This window comes from Anoplophora glabripennis, unplaced genomic scaffold (genome assembly GCF_000390285.2).
Source record: "Anoplophora glabripennis isolate ALB-LARVAE unplaced genomic scaffold, Agla_2.0 scaffold801, whole genome shotgun sequence".
In the NCBI taxonomy this organism is placed as follows: Eukaryota; Metazoa; Arthropoda; class Insecta; order Coleoptera; family Cerambycidae; genus Anoplophora; species Anoplophora glabripennis.
In genome coordinates, this window is record NW_019416894.1 from 70,921 (window position 1) to 94,484 (window position 23,564).

The following is a 23,564-nucleotide window of genomic DNA, read 5'->3' on the forward strand; positions in this document are numbered from 1 at the left end:
CACTTAACAATGCTGCCACGCATATAACGGAGCGGCTGTGTCCCTCCGACCGCGCATGATTCAAAAATGACGAGGAAGCCTTGATTGCCGCAAACTCGCCGTAGATACCCTAGAGGATGCAGACACGCGTACAAACAGTGCAATACCCCTCCGATCGTGCGGGAAGAACAACAATTTCACGCTTCTTTTCAAATTTTACCGGCCAAGCCGCTAAAAGTCCTCCGTTCTCTCAGACGGCGACATCAACCCATACTCGATCTCTCCCCGAAGCTGCCAACAGAGAATGAGCGCCGGGATTTCCATTGACCTTTCCAAAAATTGGCGAAAATGAAAACATTCTAGAATCTTCAAACGCCCACCCCTAATTGGGGTCGGTACTAACCAAAATCATTTTCAACCCTTCAACCTTTAAGAGACGCCCGTAATCGTCGAAGACGCAGTTTTCCAAACTCCAAATTTTGTGGATCTAGACCGGACCATGCACCAGGCAGTTCGGCGGAGTCCACCCAACCAGTGTACGAACGTCAACCCAGGAACATCGCAGTGTAATAACTATGGATACCTAACCAGAGTGTGTACTCTTTCAATAAAATTAAAACAAATAGCGCCAACAACTCTTTTATTTCATTATCAATTATAACAAATTCATACTTTACATAACTAAATACAATTGTTTATATAAATAAAGAATAAATAAATACTTACATGGAAGATGTCAAATAAATGAAAATTAACTAAAAAAGATACAAAATAAAATGATAAATTCATTTAGCACAGAATATTCCATAGAAAGCGATTTAGATAAATACACATAATATTCAAAATATTTAAAAATGTCTGGAATATGAATAAGTCAAATAAAATTCCTAATATTCCTCTTCGAAGTAACCATAACCAAACTCTCCTTCGCCATCCTCATCCTCCCTGTGTTGCCGTAACATCTGAAGCACCCCTATTTCATTAGCAGTCTCATCTGGGGGTTGCTCCTCTTCTTCATAGTATTCATCCATTTCCTCTTCGGACACTGAAACAGAAATCCAAAATACAGTACATTTCAAACTCAACGGAATATGTGCATAACACAGCAAACTTTATTTTTAATAGGTAACTATCAATAATGCCATAGAAAAATAAGAAAACGAGTATTCTACAGAAAATAAGATGAAATTAAAAAAAAAATCGACAAAAAAGGTTATTTTAAATAATTTATAAAAGTTTTCCAGGAAAATGAATTAATTCCAGAAATACATTACTATTTCCACAAACAGCAATATTTTTAGAGATAGATTAATAGGAGTCAACTTCAACAACGTAAAATATAAATTATCGGATTTTTTTCTGAAACCCTTATATAATATTTAATGCTACTAAAATGGAAGCAGTTTTCGGCAAGTTATATGCAGAATTCGAAAAGGAAAATGAAATATTAACATATTTTTAAAGATTTAAAGTGGCTTCAAGCAGATAAATAGGAAGTTATCCGTGAAATGCTGAATAAACCATGAAAACGATTCGAAACTTCAAACCACTTACAAAATGCAAATATTTTCTCAAATCTGTACATCCGTTAGAATCAGATGTTATAATATCATACTGAAAGAGATATGTGTGTTTTAGTAACTTCTTTAATAAACCATCGAATGTAGGTCATTTTGCAAAAATGTTAGATTCGACAGTAATTTCTTTGTCTCTTAAAAAAAAATTTAAAAAAAATGCGATAATTACTAATATTTCAAGAGTACTTAATTCATTTCTTTTATAGAAAAAGAAGCTAAAGAAATAAATAAAGTAATTGAGTATAGCATTCCAAAGATATACAGGATAATTCACATCAAGGTATCAAAGAAAATTTTTTGAATTTTTTTGTTTTTTACGCTAGTGGCTGCCAATTTTGAGATAGATCTCTAATCGTAGTTAATAACAGAGTTAACATTAGAGGAATTAATATATCTAAATAAATCTAACAAGAGTGGCATAAACAATTTTTGAAATTCAATTCAATTCAATTTTCTTATAATCTACACAAAAAATAGACATACTTATATAACTGATCTCTTGTTGTATTGTGAATCACTGCTGCGTCGGAGCTTGTAACTCAACAATTGCAACCATTTTTTGCGTAAAATCGTTTGAGAATTCTAATCCGGCATAAAATTCGAATTATTTTCACTGTCATAAGAGTTGCCTGTGAAACAGATTGAAAATAAACCGTATCTCCGTCAGGAACAATTTTTTGAGGTAAACCTGTATCTAATTTTAATACATCACAGAAAAATTGTCAACAAAGTAGCAAATGGATTTGAATAATGAACAATCTATAACTGCCAAATCCAATTTCTTTAATCTTTCGTTACCCTAGAAAAGATGTAGATCCTCTTTTTTATACATTCCTTGCCTGGACTATTATCCAAATACTGCTTCCGGTCTAATCTAAAGAATCCATTTTTTTAATATCAACAAACTTATTGTTACGTGAATGTAAATTAGATTACATCATAATAATTTGAATAGAAATATAATTTGACAGGTGTAAACTTGATTCAACATTTTGCAACCATAGAAAAGTATATTTCATAGAAATAAAGTATTGATGAAACAAATAATCACAGACTCATTTTCATATTTCTACTGATGATAATGAACAAATTTTAGTTATCATTATGGAAAACCAGTTTAAAAATATCCTATAATACTGACACCCGTAACGAAAAAATGAGAAATATTTTAGAGTTGTCAAAACCTTCGTTTATTTGCGAAAGGGAATAAACATAACAATCTTTGAATGATTAATATAACTAATACAATCGTTTGAAATGTAAATACAAATTCGCGCATGCAATTCTATATCTATTCATGTGAATGACTCGCACTACGCACGTGCGTGATTAACTGTTTTACAGTTCTACACGACCCAAGCAATCAAATAAACAAACTCCTGGGAGTCCTAGATATTTGTCGTATTCGAGATCCCAACATTCCATTTCAAATTTCGCTCCACTTTCAGATCTGAGCTACAGAACCGTCTGCAGACCACGCGAGGGAAACCTCCGAAAAGTAGCCGATACTCGAAGGCATTTAACCAACTGTCCGCGGGAAGTAGAAGACGCGGAACGGAAAACGAATTTTCAACTAGATTTCCAAAATTTCCGACAAAGCTATCCCCGAAGCTCCGAATCACTCCAAATGCCAAGAGCTACAGTAGACGAGACCGACAAAAGCCGATAGTGAGGACAGAGCGATTGCCTACAACGCGCTGGACACACTGAAAAATTATCCCAATTTCGACTTTTCGATAGCCCAGATATCAGTACGAATCGAGTAGACTTCAAGAATCTGCAAAATCTTAGAGTTGAAAAGTCCGAACCTAAGGGAAAGATATCTGTAAGACCTTTACGATGCCATCATAGGTAGTGTTCGAACGTTAACTCTGGTAGCCTAGCAGTTTCATTAAACAAGACGGAAACCTACCCACTACTCAAGTATGCTCTTAAGCTCTATAGCTCACTATATTGTACAAGGTGTCCCACTAAGATCGGCAAGGTACGATATTAGGGAAAGTATAGGCCTAGAACTACAGGGAAATTTTTTTTATCAATAAACCAACCAAGAGAAATCGCTGGAAATAATTTCCAAGTTCGCAGCTCGACCTCTAGGATCTACATACCAAAACACAGAGTTAAATTTTTCTCGGAAATGTTTCCTATTCAAGTATATTAAATAGTACAAATATGGATTCATTGCGCATAACTTTTGTTATGGACATTTTGTTCTATCTCTCGACAGAAAGGGTGGGGGAAGACCCTAATGTCTGATCAGAAAAATGCATTTTTTGAGGATTAGCTCATCAGAAGCCCATAATGTTATACCTCGTTGGAAAGGTCTGTTCATGCTTGCTCGTGGTGAATGCGTAATGTCGTTTACCTCAATATGGAAACCTATAGATGGCGTTAATTCAAAAGCATGCCGTCGTTTTATCGTTTTTTCTTAAAAATGTTTAATGCACTGCTATAGTTTTCTTTACATAAATGAATTAAGCACAAATAATTGATGAATATAGTCTAAGTTTGAAATTTCTAAAGAAAGTGTTGTTTATTTATTTTTATTTTATTTATCCAAGTTTAGGTTGTTTCACTTTTTCTTAAAAAAGTGAAAAAGCAGGATAAAACTTTTTACGTTTTACGTTAGTTTGAAGAGCACAAAAATAGCTACATTTTGATGCCAGAAAGGGTTCGATATCTTTTTTTGTTATCAAGTTATTCGCAAATTAGTAAACAAAAAATATATAATGATAATGAATTGAGGACTTTTTTTGTCCTGAAAAGTTAGATTTAATAATACCTGTTTGTAACGTTGTTTTGTATTTGGTCTTTAAAATTTGTTTTTAAAAAAAGTGGAATTGTTGACAAAATCCCAATATGTTTTGGATAGTAATATGGTTGAATTTTCCTGTAATTGTGATATCCTTATAAGACCTGAAGATGAGGTGTAATGTTTGACCTCGAAACCAGTCTTTTAAAAATAAAAGGATTGTGAGAAAATTGAAACATTTCTCATTTCTAAAATAAGTTACAATGGAAAACTCACATTTATCTATTTTGAATCTTTACTTTTGTTAAAATTAAAGTGTTCTTAAGTTACAATGGAAAACTCACATTTATCAATTTTCAATCTTTACTTTTGTTAAAATTAAAGTGTTCTTTCGTTACATAATATCAATATCTGTTTGTTATTGTTTTTATTATTTTCAAGGTTGTTATTGACTCACTCGCCTGCGTGATTTCACCAAGAAAGAAAGCTTGAAAATACCTTTCTATGGAGGTATAACATTATGGACTTTTGATGAGCCAATGCAAAAAATGCATTTTTCTGATCAAACATTAGGGGCTTCCCCTACCCTTTCTGTCGAAAGATAGAACAAAATGTCAATAACAAAAGTTATGTGCAATGAATCCTACTAGCCATATTTGTACTATTTAATATAATATAATATATCTGAATAGGAAACATTTCTGAGAAAAATTCAACTCTACGTTTTGGTAAGTAGATTGCGCTCCCTAGCCGCCGAGCTACGAACTTAAAAACTATTTCCAGCAATTTCTCTTGGTCGATTTATTAATCAATTTTTATTCCGAAGCTCTAATACCTATACTTTCTCTAATATCGTACCTCGCCTACCTTTGTAGGACACCCTGTATATAATTGAATTAATTACACATATATTGCCAATAACATCAATAAATCCAATTTTTGCAATTCGAAATATCGTTAAACGTTGTTGCGATGGCATTGCTCGAGGTCTAGGTCCAATATCTAACAGCCAACTCGCCTAAGACTTCTGAGTTTTTGGTGACGATCCCACGTAATACACACAAGCTCTAAGCAGTAAAATACAAGGCGCTCCAAAAAGCCAAACAATTAATATGTTCCCAGAAGCCCAAAAATCTAAGTACTACCAGAAGACATTAAATATAGCATGGGTATGTAACCATACTCGCCCAAAAAAAACCATTAGTATGGCTCATTTCAAAGCTCAGTAAAACCAATGCATTCCAATGTATCCAAATTGTAAATTAGAACATGGACTTTACCCCCAGGCAGAACACGTCGCCACCGATGGAAAACGATCGACCAGTGCGATACTCTCTCTCTCCCAGGCATCCTCTGTGGGTGGTGCCATGAGAGAGGCGTCTGACAATCCTTGTACCTCTCTGCACGCGAGCAGGAGATGAGTCCTAGAGCCGTATGCAGGTTCTAAGAATTTCGGTAGACACGCCAGTCTCAAGTTCTCAAAATAAAGGTCTGGGAAAAGTAAAACCGCGACTTATTCTATAATTTAACTATGATTCATGTATGGACTCATGAATATCGTACGGAAATTCAGGAATAATTAAGATTCAACAATTTAAATCGCCTGGCAATTCATTAGAACAAATTAATGACTTACGTGTTGAAGCCGATTCCTCTTTCTTCACTACTTCTTTTTTCACCGGTTTCTCCATTTTCTCCGGTTTGAGCTCGGTTTTGGTTGGGCCCTTGGAAGGGCTTTCCAAGAAGGGCAGTCCAACATCTTTGAGGATTTTTGATTTCCGACCTGCTGCCTTCACAGGAGCTTGTTCCAATAAATTGGATGCAGATGATAGTCTACGTCTGCAACAAAAAGATCCTACTCAATTCTTTTCTTGGAATATTTTATAGCGTATTTAAATGACTTATTTCACTCGCTACATTAAAACCAACCAAAAACTCTTATTAATTTGAAATTAATCACGGCATTATTGTACCGACAAAATTCAAGCCTACAGTATTTTTTTCAATTTCTTGTTTTTCCAAAACGTAGAATTACTCGTGTATATTTATTTCTTTTTAACTTCTCCAGTTTTACGGTTTAACAAATAACATGACATACTCGTGATTTTACTATGAAAAAAAAAACACAAAAAATTGATGTTATAATGGATTATATTATAAATTTTACATTTTGGTCCAAAGGTGTCATGTATCTGTACGCTCAAAATTTCCGTTCAATAGCTTAATTTTTTGAAAACGTCTCACCCTCTCAAAACAATTATTCATTTTTGATATCTTGCAATGTATTGTATAACTTAATTTTTGAAGATTTTAATAATTTAATGTTTTAATTTATGATTTTTTTATGAAAACTATCCAAAATTGGCAATGCATCTTCGTGCACCATCGCATGCTTGCAATTTTCAGAAAATAATAATATTTATTACACCTGTTACATACCACTAAAAGATATTCTCATAAGATACTGGTTAAATATTAGATATTCAGGAAAAATCTAGATTTGCATTAAAGAGCCGTTTTACCATTATAACAGCGATGCTTAAGATTTAAAGTGTAATCTCCTTTGTGTTTATACGACCCTGGAAGAGTAGACTAAACATAAATTGAAAGTAACGACGTTATCCTGAAGATACGGAATAATGGATGACGATGAACGGTCAGAATAACCGGCATCGACAAGAATTCTAACCGCCTACGTCCGCCGAGGAAAACCTTTTTTGTTGAAAGAGAATTTCCCTACAGTACACCTGCACTGCATAATTTAAAGGGAATTAGAAAGGTACACGGTGACAGAACTTAAAGTGCTTAAAAGTTTCTCTATAGGAAACAATGTTGTCAAAATTGGTTTAACCTGTTCTGAAAGCGATCATCTAATCATCATTCATCCATATACAGGTAAGTGTGTACTAATCTCTTAGGAGTATATACAGGAGGTCAAAATAACATTCATCGGCACTAATACTTAATATAAGTTTTTTTCCTTACGAAAATATCACACGTCATCTAGAAATTTATGTTTTGGGTTTCAATTTTGAACCCACACGGTATAGTAGTATGGTTTAATAAAATTTTAGGGCAGTTACACACATAAGAGTCCAAGATTTTATGTTAAAGCCAGTATTTAATAATAAGGAAAGGATTTTTTCAAAATTTTGACAGATGGCATCTGCTTATGTTTAAAGTACCCTGTTGATGTTGATATCGGTTCTTGTTGCTTGTTCTATCAGGTCGGGTCCAGAGGTTCTGATAGCAAGTTCGCCCTCACAGAGCCTAGCATAAGAATAACAAGGGCAGATCAAGGATTCTTAGCTAAGCCAGTGGCAACGTAAGTCTCTAAATTCACCCGGAAAAAACACGGATCTTTAAATATTAGTACAGGTTGCGAAAGCCTTCTGTTTGTTTTGTGGATACACATGTCTGCAAGTGACCCATTTTAAGTATTACGTCAAGAGCACCAACCTGACGCCGTCCAGACCGGTCTACAAGTTGCAAACGACAAGAAACAATGTGCAACGCGGGATATGGTTCCCGGAAGAGGACCACGGCAGATTGGCGACAAAGACCAAATACTTATACCTGCGAGCGACTTCACACCACGACGATTCTCCAGCGAACGCTCGCTCCAAAAACACTTCTTTTTCACTAACGTTGTTTTCAATAAAAATACTTATATTTTTACCGTTGAGAGAGATTTTAATTTTGCTGCACACCGAAAGCAACCCTCAGTTTATTTTTAATCTTGTAACTTTTGTTATAAGCTGTAACTAACACTTGTCAAAGTTTTTGGTCTTGGAGAAGTTCAATAAATAAGGTGCTAAAAGAATTAGTTATACCTGTAGCACACAATAAATGCAACTGCAAAGGAACTTTTAGGTAACTATTTTCTCCAATTATTTTTTTAATATACATGTTTTACAACAGGTTTGGCCACTGATTTAGTCGGCCCAGATCTTTACAACTGGAGAATCCGAACCTTAATTCCATAAGAAAGTGTTAGATCTCGAGACGACCGAATACATACATTTTTATTCATTTGCTAACCAATAGTGCCTTTTCAAGGCCTACTTAGTATCTTATAAGACATGTTTTTGATACAGCTTTTTCTAATACTGTTACAATATATTTTGAAGGGTCCTAATTAAGCTGTCTCCCATAGGCGTATGGTTCTGTGGATTTATTGGCTCATAAATCAATTTATCGAGGGCTGCCCGCCAACCGTACCTCCATCTAAGGCGCTCACGTTAAACTTTTGCATGTCCCATAACTTGTTTTCCTGGTACAAACTCCAAGTTTCTCCTGCCGGGTCGAGTCTACTTTCTCACTACGAGTAGCTTAACAAGTCACGCGCCGTACTCGATAAACCATGCGCTGTTGAAAGGGTGTTTCTGAAATAAGTGAGTTCCTTAAAAAGGACGATAGAGGGCACGAAAATGAGCAACTTTTATTAAGCAACTGATGGTCAAAAACATTGCGTTTTATAGTGAAAAGAATTTTTGCACAGATTTAAACAAATTTAAAGCCGTCCCTGGTGCGGCAGCCAGGTGTACCGTTGATATTGAAGTTGCCGCGCGCGGGAGTGAGATAGCGCTGATGGCGGTTTTGGCGGTTTAAATTTTGTGTTCGAAAATGCTGGAATTTATTCAAATTTCGTTGAAAAGTAACACAAAAATTAAACGAATTAATTATTATCTATAACATCTCTACAAAAATTGTTCAAAGTTCATAATATGCTAATAAACATGCTTCCAAACGACCGTCAAAATTAGTCCGCATGTGTGCAAATACTCCCGGCATTTGTCGAATTTCATTAGCTGCTGCATCGACAATAGGCGTTCGGAACCCATTTTGTTTCATACAACCCCAAACAAAAACGTCCAGAGGGTTCATATCCGGACTTCGTGCTGGCCAACGTACGGCCTTTTCGTCCTATCCGCCTTTCCGGAAAGTTGGTATGTAAAAATTCACAAACTGCACGAGAATCATGGGGAGGAGCACCATCAAGCGTGAAGAACATTTGGGCACACATTTGTAAAGGGACGTCTTGCAAACAAATCCGGTAAGGCGTTTGTTAAAAACTAAATAAGCAGCACCATTTAAACGTGCATGTAGCACTATCCGACTGAGTAATTTGTCACCAAAAACACCACACCACACATTCACTGAAAATCGTTGTTGGAACCGAGATCTCTGCATCGATAATAGGCGTTCGGTACTCATTTTGTTTCATACACCCCCAAACAAAAAAGTCCAGAGGGTTCATATCCGGACTGGCCATTTCATCCTATCCGCCTTTCCGGAAAGTTGGTATGTAAAAATTCACAAACTGCACAAGAAACATGGTGAGGAGCACCATCAAGCGTGAAGAACATTTGGGCACGGATTTGTAAAGGGACGTCTTCCAAACAAATCCGGTAAGGCGTTTGTTAAAAACTAAATAAGCAGCACCATTTAAACGTGCAGGTAGCACTATCTGACTGAGTAATTTGTCACCAAAAACACCACACCACACATTCACTGAAAATCGTTGTTGGAACCGAGATCTCTGTACAACGTGAGGATTTGCATAACACCAATAGTGAATGTTGTGAAAATTTACTACCGCCGTCTCTAGTAAAACAACAATGATCCGAGAAAAGGAACTTGCTTGTAAAATCCGGATATGGTGCTATTTGATGTTGAAACCACTGGCAAAATTCCAGACGAGGCTGAAAATCATTGTTATTTGATGCCTGAACCCTTTGATGTACATGATATAGGTGTAATAATTGTTCCCATAGCACACGCCACACGGTACCATTAGTGTTGCGGCTTCACCGCAAAAGGGTGTTATTGTAATTACAATTAATTTTTTAAAATATATAAAATACATTTTCTATTCTTTTTCATTTGTTGCAATAACATGTTTGTTTCGAGTTTATTCACTCAAATACGAAAATCCTTCTTATTTTTACGTACTGTTTTTGTTGGAGATGGTTTTTGTATATAATTCATATTCATTCCATTCGAGAGACTCGACATAGTAACAAGTGCGTGTGATTCCCAACTCCATAAGAAATAAATAGAAAGCCGAATCAACATCTTCAACACATCAGAAGGGCCCTTCAAGAACATAGGAGTTTCAAAGGAGGTAAGCCATCTCCAATCATTTTATTTCTTTATTCATACAGTCCACCACTTTGAATAACCGTGGCGTTATAATAATAATTTATACAATAATAGCGTTGTAATAATAATATAATAATAATAAAGTGGTTTACTGACAAGGTGTCCCTTTTCAAGTTTGGCAATATCGTCGGAAAACGATACATGTTGAACACGCTTTATCAAAAGAAGAAATGCATCATGTATCTCATGTATAGTTAGAGGACCAAATAATTTGGAATCACAAAATCGAACATTATTTATAAAACGAAGGCAATAGGCAATGATGCGTTTAATTATTGCGAGAGAGGAATATTTTTCTAGAAGTAAGTCTAAAGCATCAAGAGAAACGAACGAAGAAAGAACGACCCTTTTTTCTTCTTCCAAGGAAGCTGGATTATTTTCATAAGATGAAACTGGCCACGTGTCTTTTGGTGACTTCAGCCATGAAGGCCCCGCCCACCATTGAACATTGTTAATAAGTTCTCCTGGAAAAAGTCCTCGTGAAGCGATATCAGCTGGATTATCTGTAGAACTAACGTGATACCAACAATTGGGAGAAACTTTCAATTGAATACGACTTACTCGGTTGGCAACAAAAGTTTTCCATCGATGTGGAGAAGACTTTATCCAGGATAACACAATAGTAGAATCAGACCAGGCATAAGCATTTTGAAAATATAATTTTTCTGAATAAATATTAAGAATAAATGAAATCATATCAGCGAGCAACATTGCTGCGCAGAGCTCTAAGCGTGGAATTGAAAGTTTTTTCAAAGGAGCTACTTTGGACTTGGCATAAACAAAGGAAACGTGAGGAATTTCATAAGGGCTAGAAAATAAGAAGTATATGACAGCTGCATAGCCCTTTTCCGAACTATCAGCGAATCCATGTAATTCACAGTTTTGAAAAGATTTTGGAACTATGCATCTAGGAATTTTGAGAGTTGATAAAGAAGCTAATTGAGCTTGATATTTTTGCCAACTATTGACAACATCGTTTGGAGGGGTCTCGTCCCAACCTAAACCTAAACTCCAAAGGTGTTGCATCAGACGTTTTGCAAAGAATGTTAGGGGAGTTAAGAACCCAAGAGGATCAAAAATCTTTGCCAGATCAGAAAGTATGAATCTTTTAGTACAGGCCCTATCGATTTGAGAAACAGAATAAGAGAAATAATCATGTGAGGGAAACCATTTTAGACCCAAAATTTTCACTACAGAATTTTCATCATCAAAAGATAAGGATTGTTGAGCATGATAAGACATGGGAATGTCAGATAGAAGGCTGGGGTGATTACTACTCCATTTTCTTAATTGGAATTGACCTCGTTCGAGTAGCTTGATAAGGTCTTGTTGAAGAAGTTTAGCGTTTTCTATTGTGTCACAACCAGTGACGATATCATCCATGTAAATATCAGAAGAAAGTACCTTAGCAGCGAGGGGAAAGTGTTGAATTTCATCATTACCAAGTTGAATCAAAGTGCGGAGGGCTAAATACGGAGCAGACGATACACCGTAAGTAACAGTTTTCAAACGAAACTGCTGTAAAGGCTCAGAAGGCGAAAATCTCCAGATAATTCTCTGATAGTCCCTATGATCTGGTCGTACCCAAATTTGTCGATACATTTGTTTTATATCGGCCGTAAATACAATCTTATGTAATCTGAAATTTAGAAGAATAGAAACGATATCCTTTTGTAACTTTGGACCAATTAGTAAACAATCATTCAAAGAGATATTATCTGAAGTTCTACAAGATGCATCGAATACTACTCTTAATTTAGTTGTAGTACTATCCGGTTTAAAAACGCAGTGATGAGGAATGTAATATAATTTGTAGGGATTTTCCGGGAGATTAAACACCTTTTCCATATGATTGCTATGCAAATAATCTCTCATAAATTCAGAATATGCTTCATATAAGGACGGATCACGAAGTAGACGACGTTCTAATGAATAAAATCGGCGAAGTGCAATGGAGTATGAATCAACGAATACCGGATCAGAATTTTTGAATGGTAAAGCCACTGTATATCTACCAGATATATCACGAGCATAATTTGAGATGAAATGCTGTTCACATAATAAATCTTCAGGAGATGCCTGGACCATTTGAGGTATTTCATCAAGTTCCCAAAATTTTTTAAGAATGGTGTCCAATGAAAAATCAGTAGATGCAAAAAATGACCACACTGAATTAACAGTAGAACATTTTACCTTGCCCATAATAATCCAACCAAATATAGTTTTAAAGGCAGAAGGTTCATTATGATTACCATTGATGCGACCATCCTCTAATATTTGGGAAAATATGTCAACGCCCAAGAGCATATCGATATTACCGGGGATATTGAAACTCGGATCTGCTAGATCTATGTTATGAAGATGTTTCCACTTTTCCACAGCAATCGGGACGTTTGGCATGTCGAAGCAAATTTTAGGTATTACTAAAGCATCAACGTTAAATACCGGAGAAACTTGACCACGAGGTCGAATTTGACATTCAACTGACCTTGAAGCTGATGAAGACATTTGTCCTAGACCGAAAATAGCGTGAAATATTGTTTTTGTATTTAACCCAAGACGATTGGCACAAGTTTGTGTAATAAAGTTTGCTTGACTTCCTCCGTCAAGCAGAACACGAACATTTTGATAAAATAACGTTGCGTTATTATAACACCCACTTCTCGGCCAATGTTGCGAGTACTGCGCCTCGGATCTTCCTCAACAAGGTTTATGATATTTTCTTCGTTGCGGCATTTCCCGTCCATGACCTTCATATGTCAGGTGGATATTCCCGGTATCCCGTAACTTTTGAACTAGCCTTTGCACTGTTCTATAAGTTGTCGTCTGTAATGGTCCGCATACAAATACAAATAAGTCTCATTTAAATTGTACTGACATTCTCCGTACATTAACACCGTATCTGCTAATTTAGCATCAGAAAATATTGTATACGCCGGCTAAGTAATACTGCAACACACAACTAAAGAACACAAGAAACACTGACCTACCATCAGATGACTGTGAAAGTCACGTGGAACATCAGTCAATTAGAGAAGCGCTTTACGCATGTAGCGAGTCCGAGGCATTCTGGTTTTGCACGTGCACAAGATGCACAGGGTCGACTTACATTTATGGTTAATTTCCTTAATTAATTTTTTCGAAAACAAGCATTTAGACCATCAGTTACTTAATAAAATTTGCTCATTTTCGTGCCCTCTATCACCCTTTTCAAGGAACGCACTTATTTCAGAAACGCCCTGTATAACTTATTAAAATTAATGTACTGCAGTAGGCTCTGTGTCCATAATCGAATTGACTGCGTGTTGCCTTCGAACGTGCAATACACACGCGCTTTATGACAAAATAATAGTCATTTAATAAAGAACAGCACATTCTCCCCTTAAAAACATCGACATTAGCCTGACTTTCGTCAATGAACGCGTTTATGTTTGCTTAGGTAAAGGTAATAACAAACAACAACATAACTACAATTCAACAACAAACTATGTGGGCGCGTTTATTATCTAGATAGCAATTTACATACAATATTCTACAGGCTCCATCGAACAAAATAATATTTACCTTACCAAAAGTCAAAGAACACACATGATTCGATCGTTTTGTCATATTTAATGAATACACGCACCTCGTGTAAATCAATATTTATTCTATGAGAACAATTAGGTCTTAAACAGCTATTTCACTTAATGGAAAACGTCAACGAAAGTTTGCTACGACGGGACGTTATTATTAAAATAACACTGTTAATTCCTCATAGGAGCTCTCCTTTACATACAGATTGTAGTATTATAACCTCAATTTGTACTGTATAGGTTCGTTGTCCATAAAAGCAACAAATTATGGAATTAAGACTTACTGGTTTATTCTAATAGTTTTATTCTTTGTAGATTTTAGTTATAAAATGAAACATCTTCAATCCCAACACCTAATCTAGGCTAGATTGACATCTCCTTGGGTCTTGATTGATAAAGACTATGCGACGTTGGATGGACTATTGATGAGTGGAGCACATTCGGTTGACGGAAGTTACACAACTTGAGCGGAATTCGGAAACTATTGACTGGAATACAGTCACATCCGGTAGTCAACATCTTCTTCGAAGTATTGCATGGTAAATTGGTCTACAGGATCTCAATAGTATTCCAGTATTTTCAACAGTGGAGGCTTTGAATGTTGTCCGAATGATTACTTTAGTCCATTCCTCTTTGACGTGAATTTAGAGACAAAATAATGTGACCATTGCGGATGAGGATAGTTAATTGATTTTTGAGATCCCTGAGACCCCTGTCTTCCTCATAACCTGAAGCAAACATGCTTACAAGGTATCATAATTGACGCAGGGAAGTTTGAGTCTACTAAGGCATGGTTTCAGATATTCAGAAACATATTACTTCGGTTGGGACATTTCGGAAAATTTGTCAATAATTCTCGAAACCATGAAGCAATTTGAGGTAATGTTAACGCATTCAAACTGGATTCTATCTTGGAATAAACTTCAGACCGGGGTAATTGAACAAGATATTTTAAAAAATATTTGCTTTGATAATCCACACGTAGACGAACACCACCATGTTTCTTGGCACTGTGACGACTGGGGTATGTGGTGGATCACATTCTTCAAAGGTGTCATAATCCAGACATGTATCTAGTTCCTTTCGATGAATATTTATTTTAGATTGAGACATTCTAAGGAAGGTACAACTATCGGTTAAACACTACAATGTTCAAAAGGAGTAGCTTCTATATTCGAGGTGAATACATTCGAACACGTAGGATTCCTAAAGTATAAGATACACTCACAACTGTCACATTCCATCTTCACGAAAAGTGGTGTAGCATCTAAATTCGGAGGATCTAGGTTCATTTCTCACATTGAACAAATATTCTTACAGGTGAGACAATTATTTCTGATTTTGTTCTATTTTTTTCGACTTTTGCTTAATATATTCATAAACTTTATAGTAGTTGCACTATTTCTATAGTTTTACATTTGATCAGTTGTTCTGGATTGACAAGAGGCAAGTTTTATTTCCTGAAAAGCTAATTCAACTTTACAAACTTGTTTAAAAGTCATCAAAATTTGATAACTTACTACGAGGAACTTTTTCACAAAGTTTCAGACACAATAATGATGCAGTAATAAAAACAAGTCAGAGCACGCAATTTTATATTTGTCATTGGATGTCAAGAAGGGGTTAGTGTAAAGTTAAATCCATGTTTGTGGGGTTGCAACCCTTGTGCATCGGCCGCCATCTTGTAAAAAGGGCTGCGAATGGTTTTTATATTACTACTTACTATATCGGGCAAACTGTTCGCCGCACAGATAATTTGTAAACACATTTTTTGTTGCAAATTAAATTCTCTACAAATTTGATTCCGTAACTTTTAGTCGTAGAACTAAAAATAACAAAGTTATTAACGACAGTAGATTTGGGAGCGAATTTTCTTTTGGTCGTTATAACTTTTTTTCTGGTCATTTTACAAAAAAATTACATCAAAGCATTTTGATAGAGGGGTGTTCAAGGAATAATTTCCATTACAAATTTTTTTCAAATTTGATTTATTAGGGTTTTACAGCAATGCGAAACTTACACTATTCTCCAGTACTAGTAAGTATACATTAATATGAATGATTAGGCATAGGAGGTGTCCTTCAAAGTTTTCTTCCAGTTGTGATACCACATGCGTGCGTGACGTATTTAATTGTGAAAAATATTTTGAATTTGAATTTTGTGGACAAGAGGTGGGTTTCAGTGTCGACCAAGCAGAATCAGATGCAGATACCCCCATCGTTCGCTCCGCTCTTGCTGCATCCCAATCGTTCGACTCAGTCACTATTGTCGCCGAAGATATCGACATTCTTGTCTTGCTCACGGCATTTGGAAGGACACATTCAAATGTATTTTTTCTTTAAACCATTAAAAGGACGTACAGCCGAACAATTATATTGTACGTCAAGTTTTATGTACGGAGACGTCATTGTGGATAATCTGTTGTTTCTCCATGCCTTCTCAGGATGTGACACGACTTCAGCAGCTTACAACATCGGTAAAATGAAATTTCTCACAACCCTGGAGACACGTCCTGAGTTAGCTAGTGGAACAGCGTTATTCCTCAATGAGAGAGTCGACCCTACTGTGCTCACTGCCGTTGGCGAATGTTTTACATCTCTTTATATGGTGGCAATAAAGATGATGATTCTTTTGACAGTCTTAGATATAAACGATTCGCCAAGTCAGTGTCAGTCATTTAATTTGTCTTCACTTCCTCCAACACAAGACACAGCCCGCCGAGTCTATCATCAGGTCCAGTCGTGGCTCGGGAATTACAACGACACTCAAGACTGGGTCTGGAAAATGTATGGACAAATATTGATGTTTCAAAGTTCAAAACTTCTAGCACCCCCTGAGCTTCTAAAATTGATATTCTGTCGATGCAAAGGAAACTATGGAGCAATGTGTGGATGTCGGAAGGCATGTCTCAAATGTTCTACAGTGTGCCTGAATTGTTCTGGGAAGACATGCAGCAACATAATGGAGATACCAAAATTGATCGAGGAGAAGGATTTTGAAGATGAACTGCCAATAATGACGCCACTTCATTCTCCATCCTTCCTCAACAATTCAATATTGGAAACTCAACCAGATCCTGAGTCGCAGCCTGGCCCATCAAAGAGACTGAGGACACAGTAAATTGGGAAATATATTTCGATATTTTTAATTACACTAATTATTATGTCAGCTAGAAAATGTCCGTGGATTCTGCCTACTAGGGATACGACGTAAAAAAAACGCGCCACCAGACTCTACCTCGTAGAGGATGGGGAAAAGAGTCAATAACTAATTAAGAACATTGCAATGTCAATCATTAAAATGTTTCTTATACAAATAATGGAAATATGAGAGAAAACTATGCCTAATCATTCTTATTAATGTATACTTACTAGTACTGGAGAATGGTGTAAGTTTCGCATCGCTGTAAAACCCTAATAAATAAATCTAATTTGAAAAAAGTTTGTAATGGAAATTATTCCTTGAAAACCCCTCTATCAAAATGCTCTGATGTAATTTTTTTGTAAAATGACCAGAAAAAAGTTATAACGACCAAAAGAAAATTTGTTCCCAAATTTTTATCTACTTTCCTTAATAACTTTGTTATTTTTGGTTCTACGACTAAAAGTTACGGTACCAGATTTGTAGAGAATTTAATTTGCAATAAAAAATGCACAAATTTTCTGTGCGGCGAATAGTTTGTCCGATATAGTAAGTAGTAATATAAAAACCATTCGCAGCCCTTTTTACATGATGGCGGTCGGTGCACAAGGGTTGCGACCCCACAAACATGGATTTAACTTTACACTAACCCCCTCTTGACATCTAAAAAATAAAATTGCGTGCTCTGACTTTTGCACGCTAAGCCCAAAAATATGTAACATTTCAATGGACTATATTTATCATCAGAGATTCGCATCCTTTGCATTTGAAAATGGAATCTATAATGCTTGATCATAATTTTTAGATCGATCAAAGCGATATATCGGAAAACTTTCTTTGATTGGCTACTAAAATATATTATTATGTATTTACACTTGCAATAAGGCTGGAGCCATAACAATTTGTATAATTTCATCGCCTGTTCTGGTAGTGTTAAACAGAACTAGCCTGGAACGTAAATTGAACAGATCGACGATCATGTACATATTTAGGAATTGACAATACAGTGTCACTTTTAATTCCAAGTAATCTCAATGTCTCTATAAAACTGCAATTATGTAATTATCACATATTCGACTACAGAAATAAGAGACTAAACATTTTATTCGGTAAGTTATATTATTAACACAACAAAGCAAACCAAATTTCAAAGTCGCCAAATGTTATAAGACAGGGAGAGGCAATTTGAAACAATAAAACAGGTAATTAAATATAACCCTTAGATAGGCTATAATTTAATTATACCCTAACGACGCATACTTGGGTAAAGTACTTTTCTGTGTTGTTCGCAATATATTAGTTCCGTTTTAGTGTTTCTCCGAAGATAATTAAATACTTCCTGCCACAGGTGGCGTCTCAGCAAATGTTACTCTTTCTTATTTATTTGTAAGATGTTTTTGGACAGTACGTCTACCTTCTAAGTAGTAAGTAAAATAAATATTTTACACACTGTAGGAGCCAATATTATAAGTAGAGATAAAACTTTTGATTAACTTTTTCTGGGGTTAAAATAATCATGAAGGTTTAACCTTCATTAAAACTATTTGGGTATCTTGAAGTGTTTTGCAAGTCTCATTGTTGGCAGTACAAGAATAGATCAGCTGTTAGTCAGATGTATGTAATTCCAAATATAAATGCTGTATATTACATTAGATGGCAACTGATAGTTTTAGTAGTTTTTTAGTTCTTAATTATGTGACACTTTGATCAGGGAAACCAAATGCATACAATACAGAGTATATTAAATGAACATATACTCAACAAAAGAAACAAAAAATATGCAAGTATTTTAAAAATATTTCCCTTTTCCTATATGTAATTTTGACCAGTAACGCAACATTTTTTATTTAAAAAAGAGTATGATTATGATAATAACACATCACTGGAACTACATACTGAGATGAAATTTTATCACGCTACCTACTGAATTTGTTGACAAATTTGAAGAATGCCCGCCGTCACCAGTGAAGATGTCCTAATCGCAAAAATAGAAAAAAAAAACAAATGACATCATATTTGAACAGAACAAATAAAACTCTATGTATACGATTCCTAACAATAACAAGAAAACAATCATCAAGGGTGGGGGTAGGAAAATGCTATGTCGAAACGATATTTCTCTTGAACTGACAATGAGCAAAATTATTTACTTTCGGATACATGAAAATTTAAAAGTTACACATCTACGCTCATTAGGGTTGGTGAGGGTGAAAAATATATGCTCAAATGATATTCCTTTATGAAAAGAGCAGTTTTCGTCTAAAACATCTAAGTTTGCAGGTCGTACTTAAATTTTGATTACGGGATCGTATTCAACTCATTAAAATACGTCGAAATTGATATATTCAGATATTATGAAGCAAACTCAATTTTGGACTATGATTGAGGGACTTTTTGGCCCGTTTTCACCCTAAATATAGATTTTCCAAGATACCGGCCGGTCGTGCATAAATACTGACTACGATATCGTTTTTAGCTGGTCAAAATACGTTGGAAATGCTATGTCAGATCTTTGGGTTAGGTCTTTTTTATATGCCTGATAATCCTGATATATTAATTAAAATGGCCAACCTTAAATATTAGCAGCCAAACATTGACTAAGAGTATGTTTTATCGATTGTTGGCATCAAAGTGAGTAACACTACCGGAGTCTACATCTTCGCATTCGAGTTTTTTTTATATGTTGGTGTTATCTATTTGATGCGTTACCTTAAGAGAAGACAACAATTTTTTTTGTAATTCAACTTCAACTGAATACAATCCATCCATTAAATTGTATCAAGAAATAGTTGAATTACCAAAAAAAATGATTTTTGATGTCTATTTCTTTATTTAAATGTTTTATATATATATGACATTTAGAGTATTCCATTTAAAAAACATAAATTAGCCTCTTACACTACTAAGTAAAGACCTACAAAGAAAATCTTTTTCCAATACTCTCGAATTTTCTCAAAAAAGTTATACATCACAAAAAACAGCCTAAGCATCCTTTATCCCTTTAAACAAATCGAGATATCAAAATGTCATTTTCTTAGCTAAATTTTAGTCGAAAATCAAGACTTAACTACTTATCTATCTCCACGGAAAATACGAGAAATCTCCGCAAAAGTATCGAAACTCACCCACCTTGTATGTCGAATCATTTCGCATATAAAAATTATTAAACCGAAATAAGCCAGCACGGTCGCCGCGGTATTTAATTATTGAGCAGCCAACTTTATAAATCGAAAACATAATTGCAGCCAAACAGGAAAAGCCAGTAATTGAATTTCAATTATCTAGCAGGCGTTAAATTGCAATAGGTTCAATTTATAAATTAACATTTGAAAGCAGCGTAATCACATATCTAAATTAATAATTCAGATTCGACAAAATTAAAATGAACAGGTTTAAATGATGAATGATTAACAATTATTCGTAAGCGTAAATACACAGCGCGCCTATGGAAATAATGGACTACGTTTGGCAGCAACTTCACTGAAAAATCAGTAATTAATTTTTAGTCAACACGAGTATAAAACCTGAAATTACTATACATTTTTTGGTACTACTTCAGGAACTTTTAGACTGACTAGAATAAAACACAAAAAATATTCAAATTGCTGAAAATTCAATGACAAGTTGTAAATATCACGTAAAAATCATAAACACCTCAAAAAATGGCACACTGCAGATATACCAAATACCGTATATCATTTTTGGAAAATTATTTATTAATAAACAAATTTTCATCTGATGAAGTATAAAAATCGTCAAAGGTTTGTGCTGCAACTTTTTCAAACTCATGAAAAACTAGCAATTTTCTCCACTAACACAATGTACTATTTCTAATTTATGGAGAAAGCGATTCGAAATAAAAAGACAGTTGAATTTAGTGATCTTAACTTTTAATATACTTTCTGCGGACAGTAAGAAGGTCGCGATATATGAACATTAGAAATGTTTAAGGAATCAGATCCCCAGATGTTAGCAAAATATGTAGAATTTAATAACAACATTCAAAGTATAACAAATGTTCGACTGCAACCGCTGGGCGCAGAGGTGGTCCGATCGGAGCAATTTTGGTATCATTGGTAGATTCGATCTTTCTGCGTTGAATAAAAATGGTCCGGACATTTCACGATTACGGGAATGGCAATGGGGAGGATTACGATGAACCTCTACATTTTAACTACTTTTTATAAGACTTTATCAATGTTTAAGTTATAATTAAACTTAGCGTGAAAACTAAGTTTTCCAGGACAGAGTAGACCAGAAATTTGTGTGTACGGCAAAAAAAGGGGAAAATTTTTGACAATAACTTGGTAGACTGTTGTTAATATGTCCATAAGATCGTGCATTTGGGATGGCTGCAGCGTCTTCAACAGTTTCCAAAATTGTTTTTAATTCTGGGAATAGACAATGGAACTATACAAATTCGCTTCTCACTACAGGGATCTAGGATTAGTTTTCGAAATATTTGAAAAAAAAACGAAATTTTGGAAAATCGAATTTGTTTCATTTCATATTGTTTTGAAGCCATTTTTCTGCCAGATGGAATGGACACCTTTTACTTGAATTTTTGAACAACAATTTATTAGACATTGAGCATGGACAAAAGTATATTCAATTAGATGGTTGCCCTACCCCTACACATTATTCTAGAGGTGTGGAGGACTGGCTTAATACAAATTACCAGGATAGGTGGGCCTGTAGCATAGCCATCGCGTTGTCCAGATCTCGATTTCCTTGTTTGGGGTTACAACAAAAATGCTTTTTGCTACGACAGTGGACACTCGCGAAGAATTAAGACAGCGAATTCGAAACATTTCCCGAACAACAACTTCAGAGCAATGTTAATGTGGCCAGTTTATTATCTGTGGAAGCCATTTATGTACTGAATAAAACGACAACCAATTTCAACACCCACTTTAAAAAAATGTGATTTTTTTTTAATAAAGTTAGCTACTTTTATTTCTGTTAGTAATTATTGTTCTTTACATCCTTGCAATCCATATCAAATTATTTTTTACTATCTTACTACAGTTTTAGAAAAGGTAGAAAATTTCTTTTAGAGACCAGCATGCTTTGTATTTCTTTCCAGAAACGAAACGTTCTTATGTAGATTAAATTGAGTCATAAGTATGTCTTACTTGTGGCGCAACCGTCACACATGCGAAAAAATTCAGGAGACTATTGTTCAGAGTTAAATGATTCATCAAAAAGTGATATTGTTAAATTTTATCTACTTTTTTTTAATTAATTAATGTCACTAGTCACGCATAACTCAGAAAATTAATATCGTTCCCTTTTATGGTCGTAAGTCCATGTGCCACGTGTGCAAAATATAGTTTAAATATCGCTGAATATAACAAAATAATTTTATTTTAACTTCATCTTCTGTATCTTTTTAAAGGTGCGACGGATATTTATTTATAAAGGGTGTTTCTAAAATAGGGTTCCAAACTTCTGTTGCGTTTATAACTCATTAAAATAAGCCAAAAAGTTCCTATTAACATGTGCCCTAAAACGCACCCTTAGGACGTTATATGCCCTTAAAAGGGCTCAAACAAAACTGGTACTTACTTAAATTTTCCACTCACTACTTTTACTAATTAAACACTGCAAAGCTCAATTGACAGTTTATCAATAACTTAAATTGTTAAGCGTTGTGGCAACGTCAGTCTTTTATTTGCCATGGTAAACAGATTTTTGTAATTTTTGGCCTAATAACTTAAAGAGTAATTTTCAAACTCAATTTACTCGAAAATCATTGGAAATATCGAGATTTGGAGAAAGATAATATTTTTTACGTAAAATTGTTAAGATTTTATACCTAAATATGTAGAGAAAATTGTAAAAAAATTGAAATAAAAAAAATTACGGGCCGAAAACCCCCCTCACCAACCTAAATGGGACGCATATGATTTGCATATCGAAACACGGAGTAGCCCATATTATTTAACGTAAAAAGTTATGTAAGACCCATACATTTTTTTCTATTTATTTGCGACCGTTTTGTCAATAACAGAAAAAAAAAGTTTTGTTTGAGCCCTTTTAAGGGTATATAACTTCCTAAGGGTGCGTTTTAGGGCACATGTTAATAGGAACTTTTTGGCTTATTTTAATGAGTTATAAACGCAGCAGAAGTTTGGAACCCTATTTTAGAAACACCCTGTATGAAACTTTTTGCTTAAAATTATGTTTTATATTACCCAGTTCTTTTAAGGCACTTAAAAGAGAGGCACTATGTACTGTACCAATTATATTATTTTTCATGCTTGTGTTGCACTTGACTGGCAATAAAAAAACTAATTCGTGTTGATTATACCGTTTTAATTCAAGGAATAGATAAAAGATGGGATACAAAGTACTGAGAACACCCTTATACAG

At 34.9% G+C, this 23,564-nt stretch overlaps 1 protein-coding gene across 1 annotated transcript in view; it reads right to left on the reverse strand.

Annotated features, from left to right (window-relative positions):
• Positions 1-713: 713 nt before the first annotated feature.
• The window catches only part of LOC108913493 (transcription factor IIIB 90 kDa subunit), a 105,654-nt gene continuing 82,803 nt past the window's right edge, over positions 714-23,564 (reverse strand). The window contains exons 5-6 of the mRNA XM_023455632.1: positions 5,945-6,147; positions 714-1,024 (exon numbers count right to left, since the gene is read on the reverse strand). Of these exons, the coding sequence (XP_023311400.1) occupies positions 867-1,024; positions 5,945-6,147 (361 nt within the window). The 3' untranslated portion in view covers positions 714-866. The remainder of the gene's footprint in view (positions 1,025-5,944; positions 6,148-23,564) is intronic.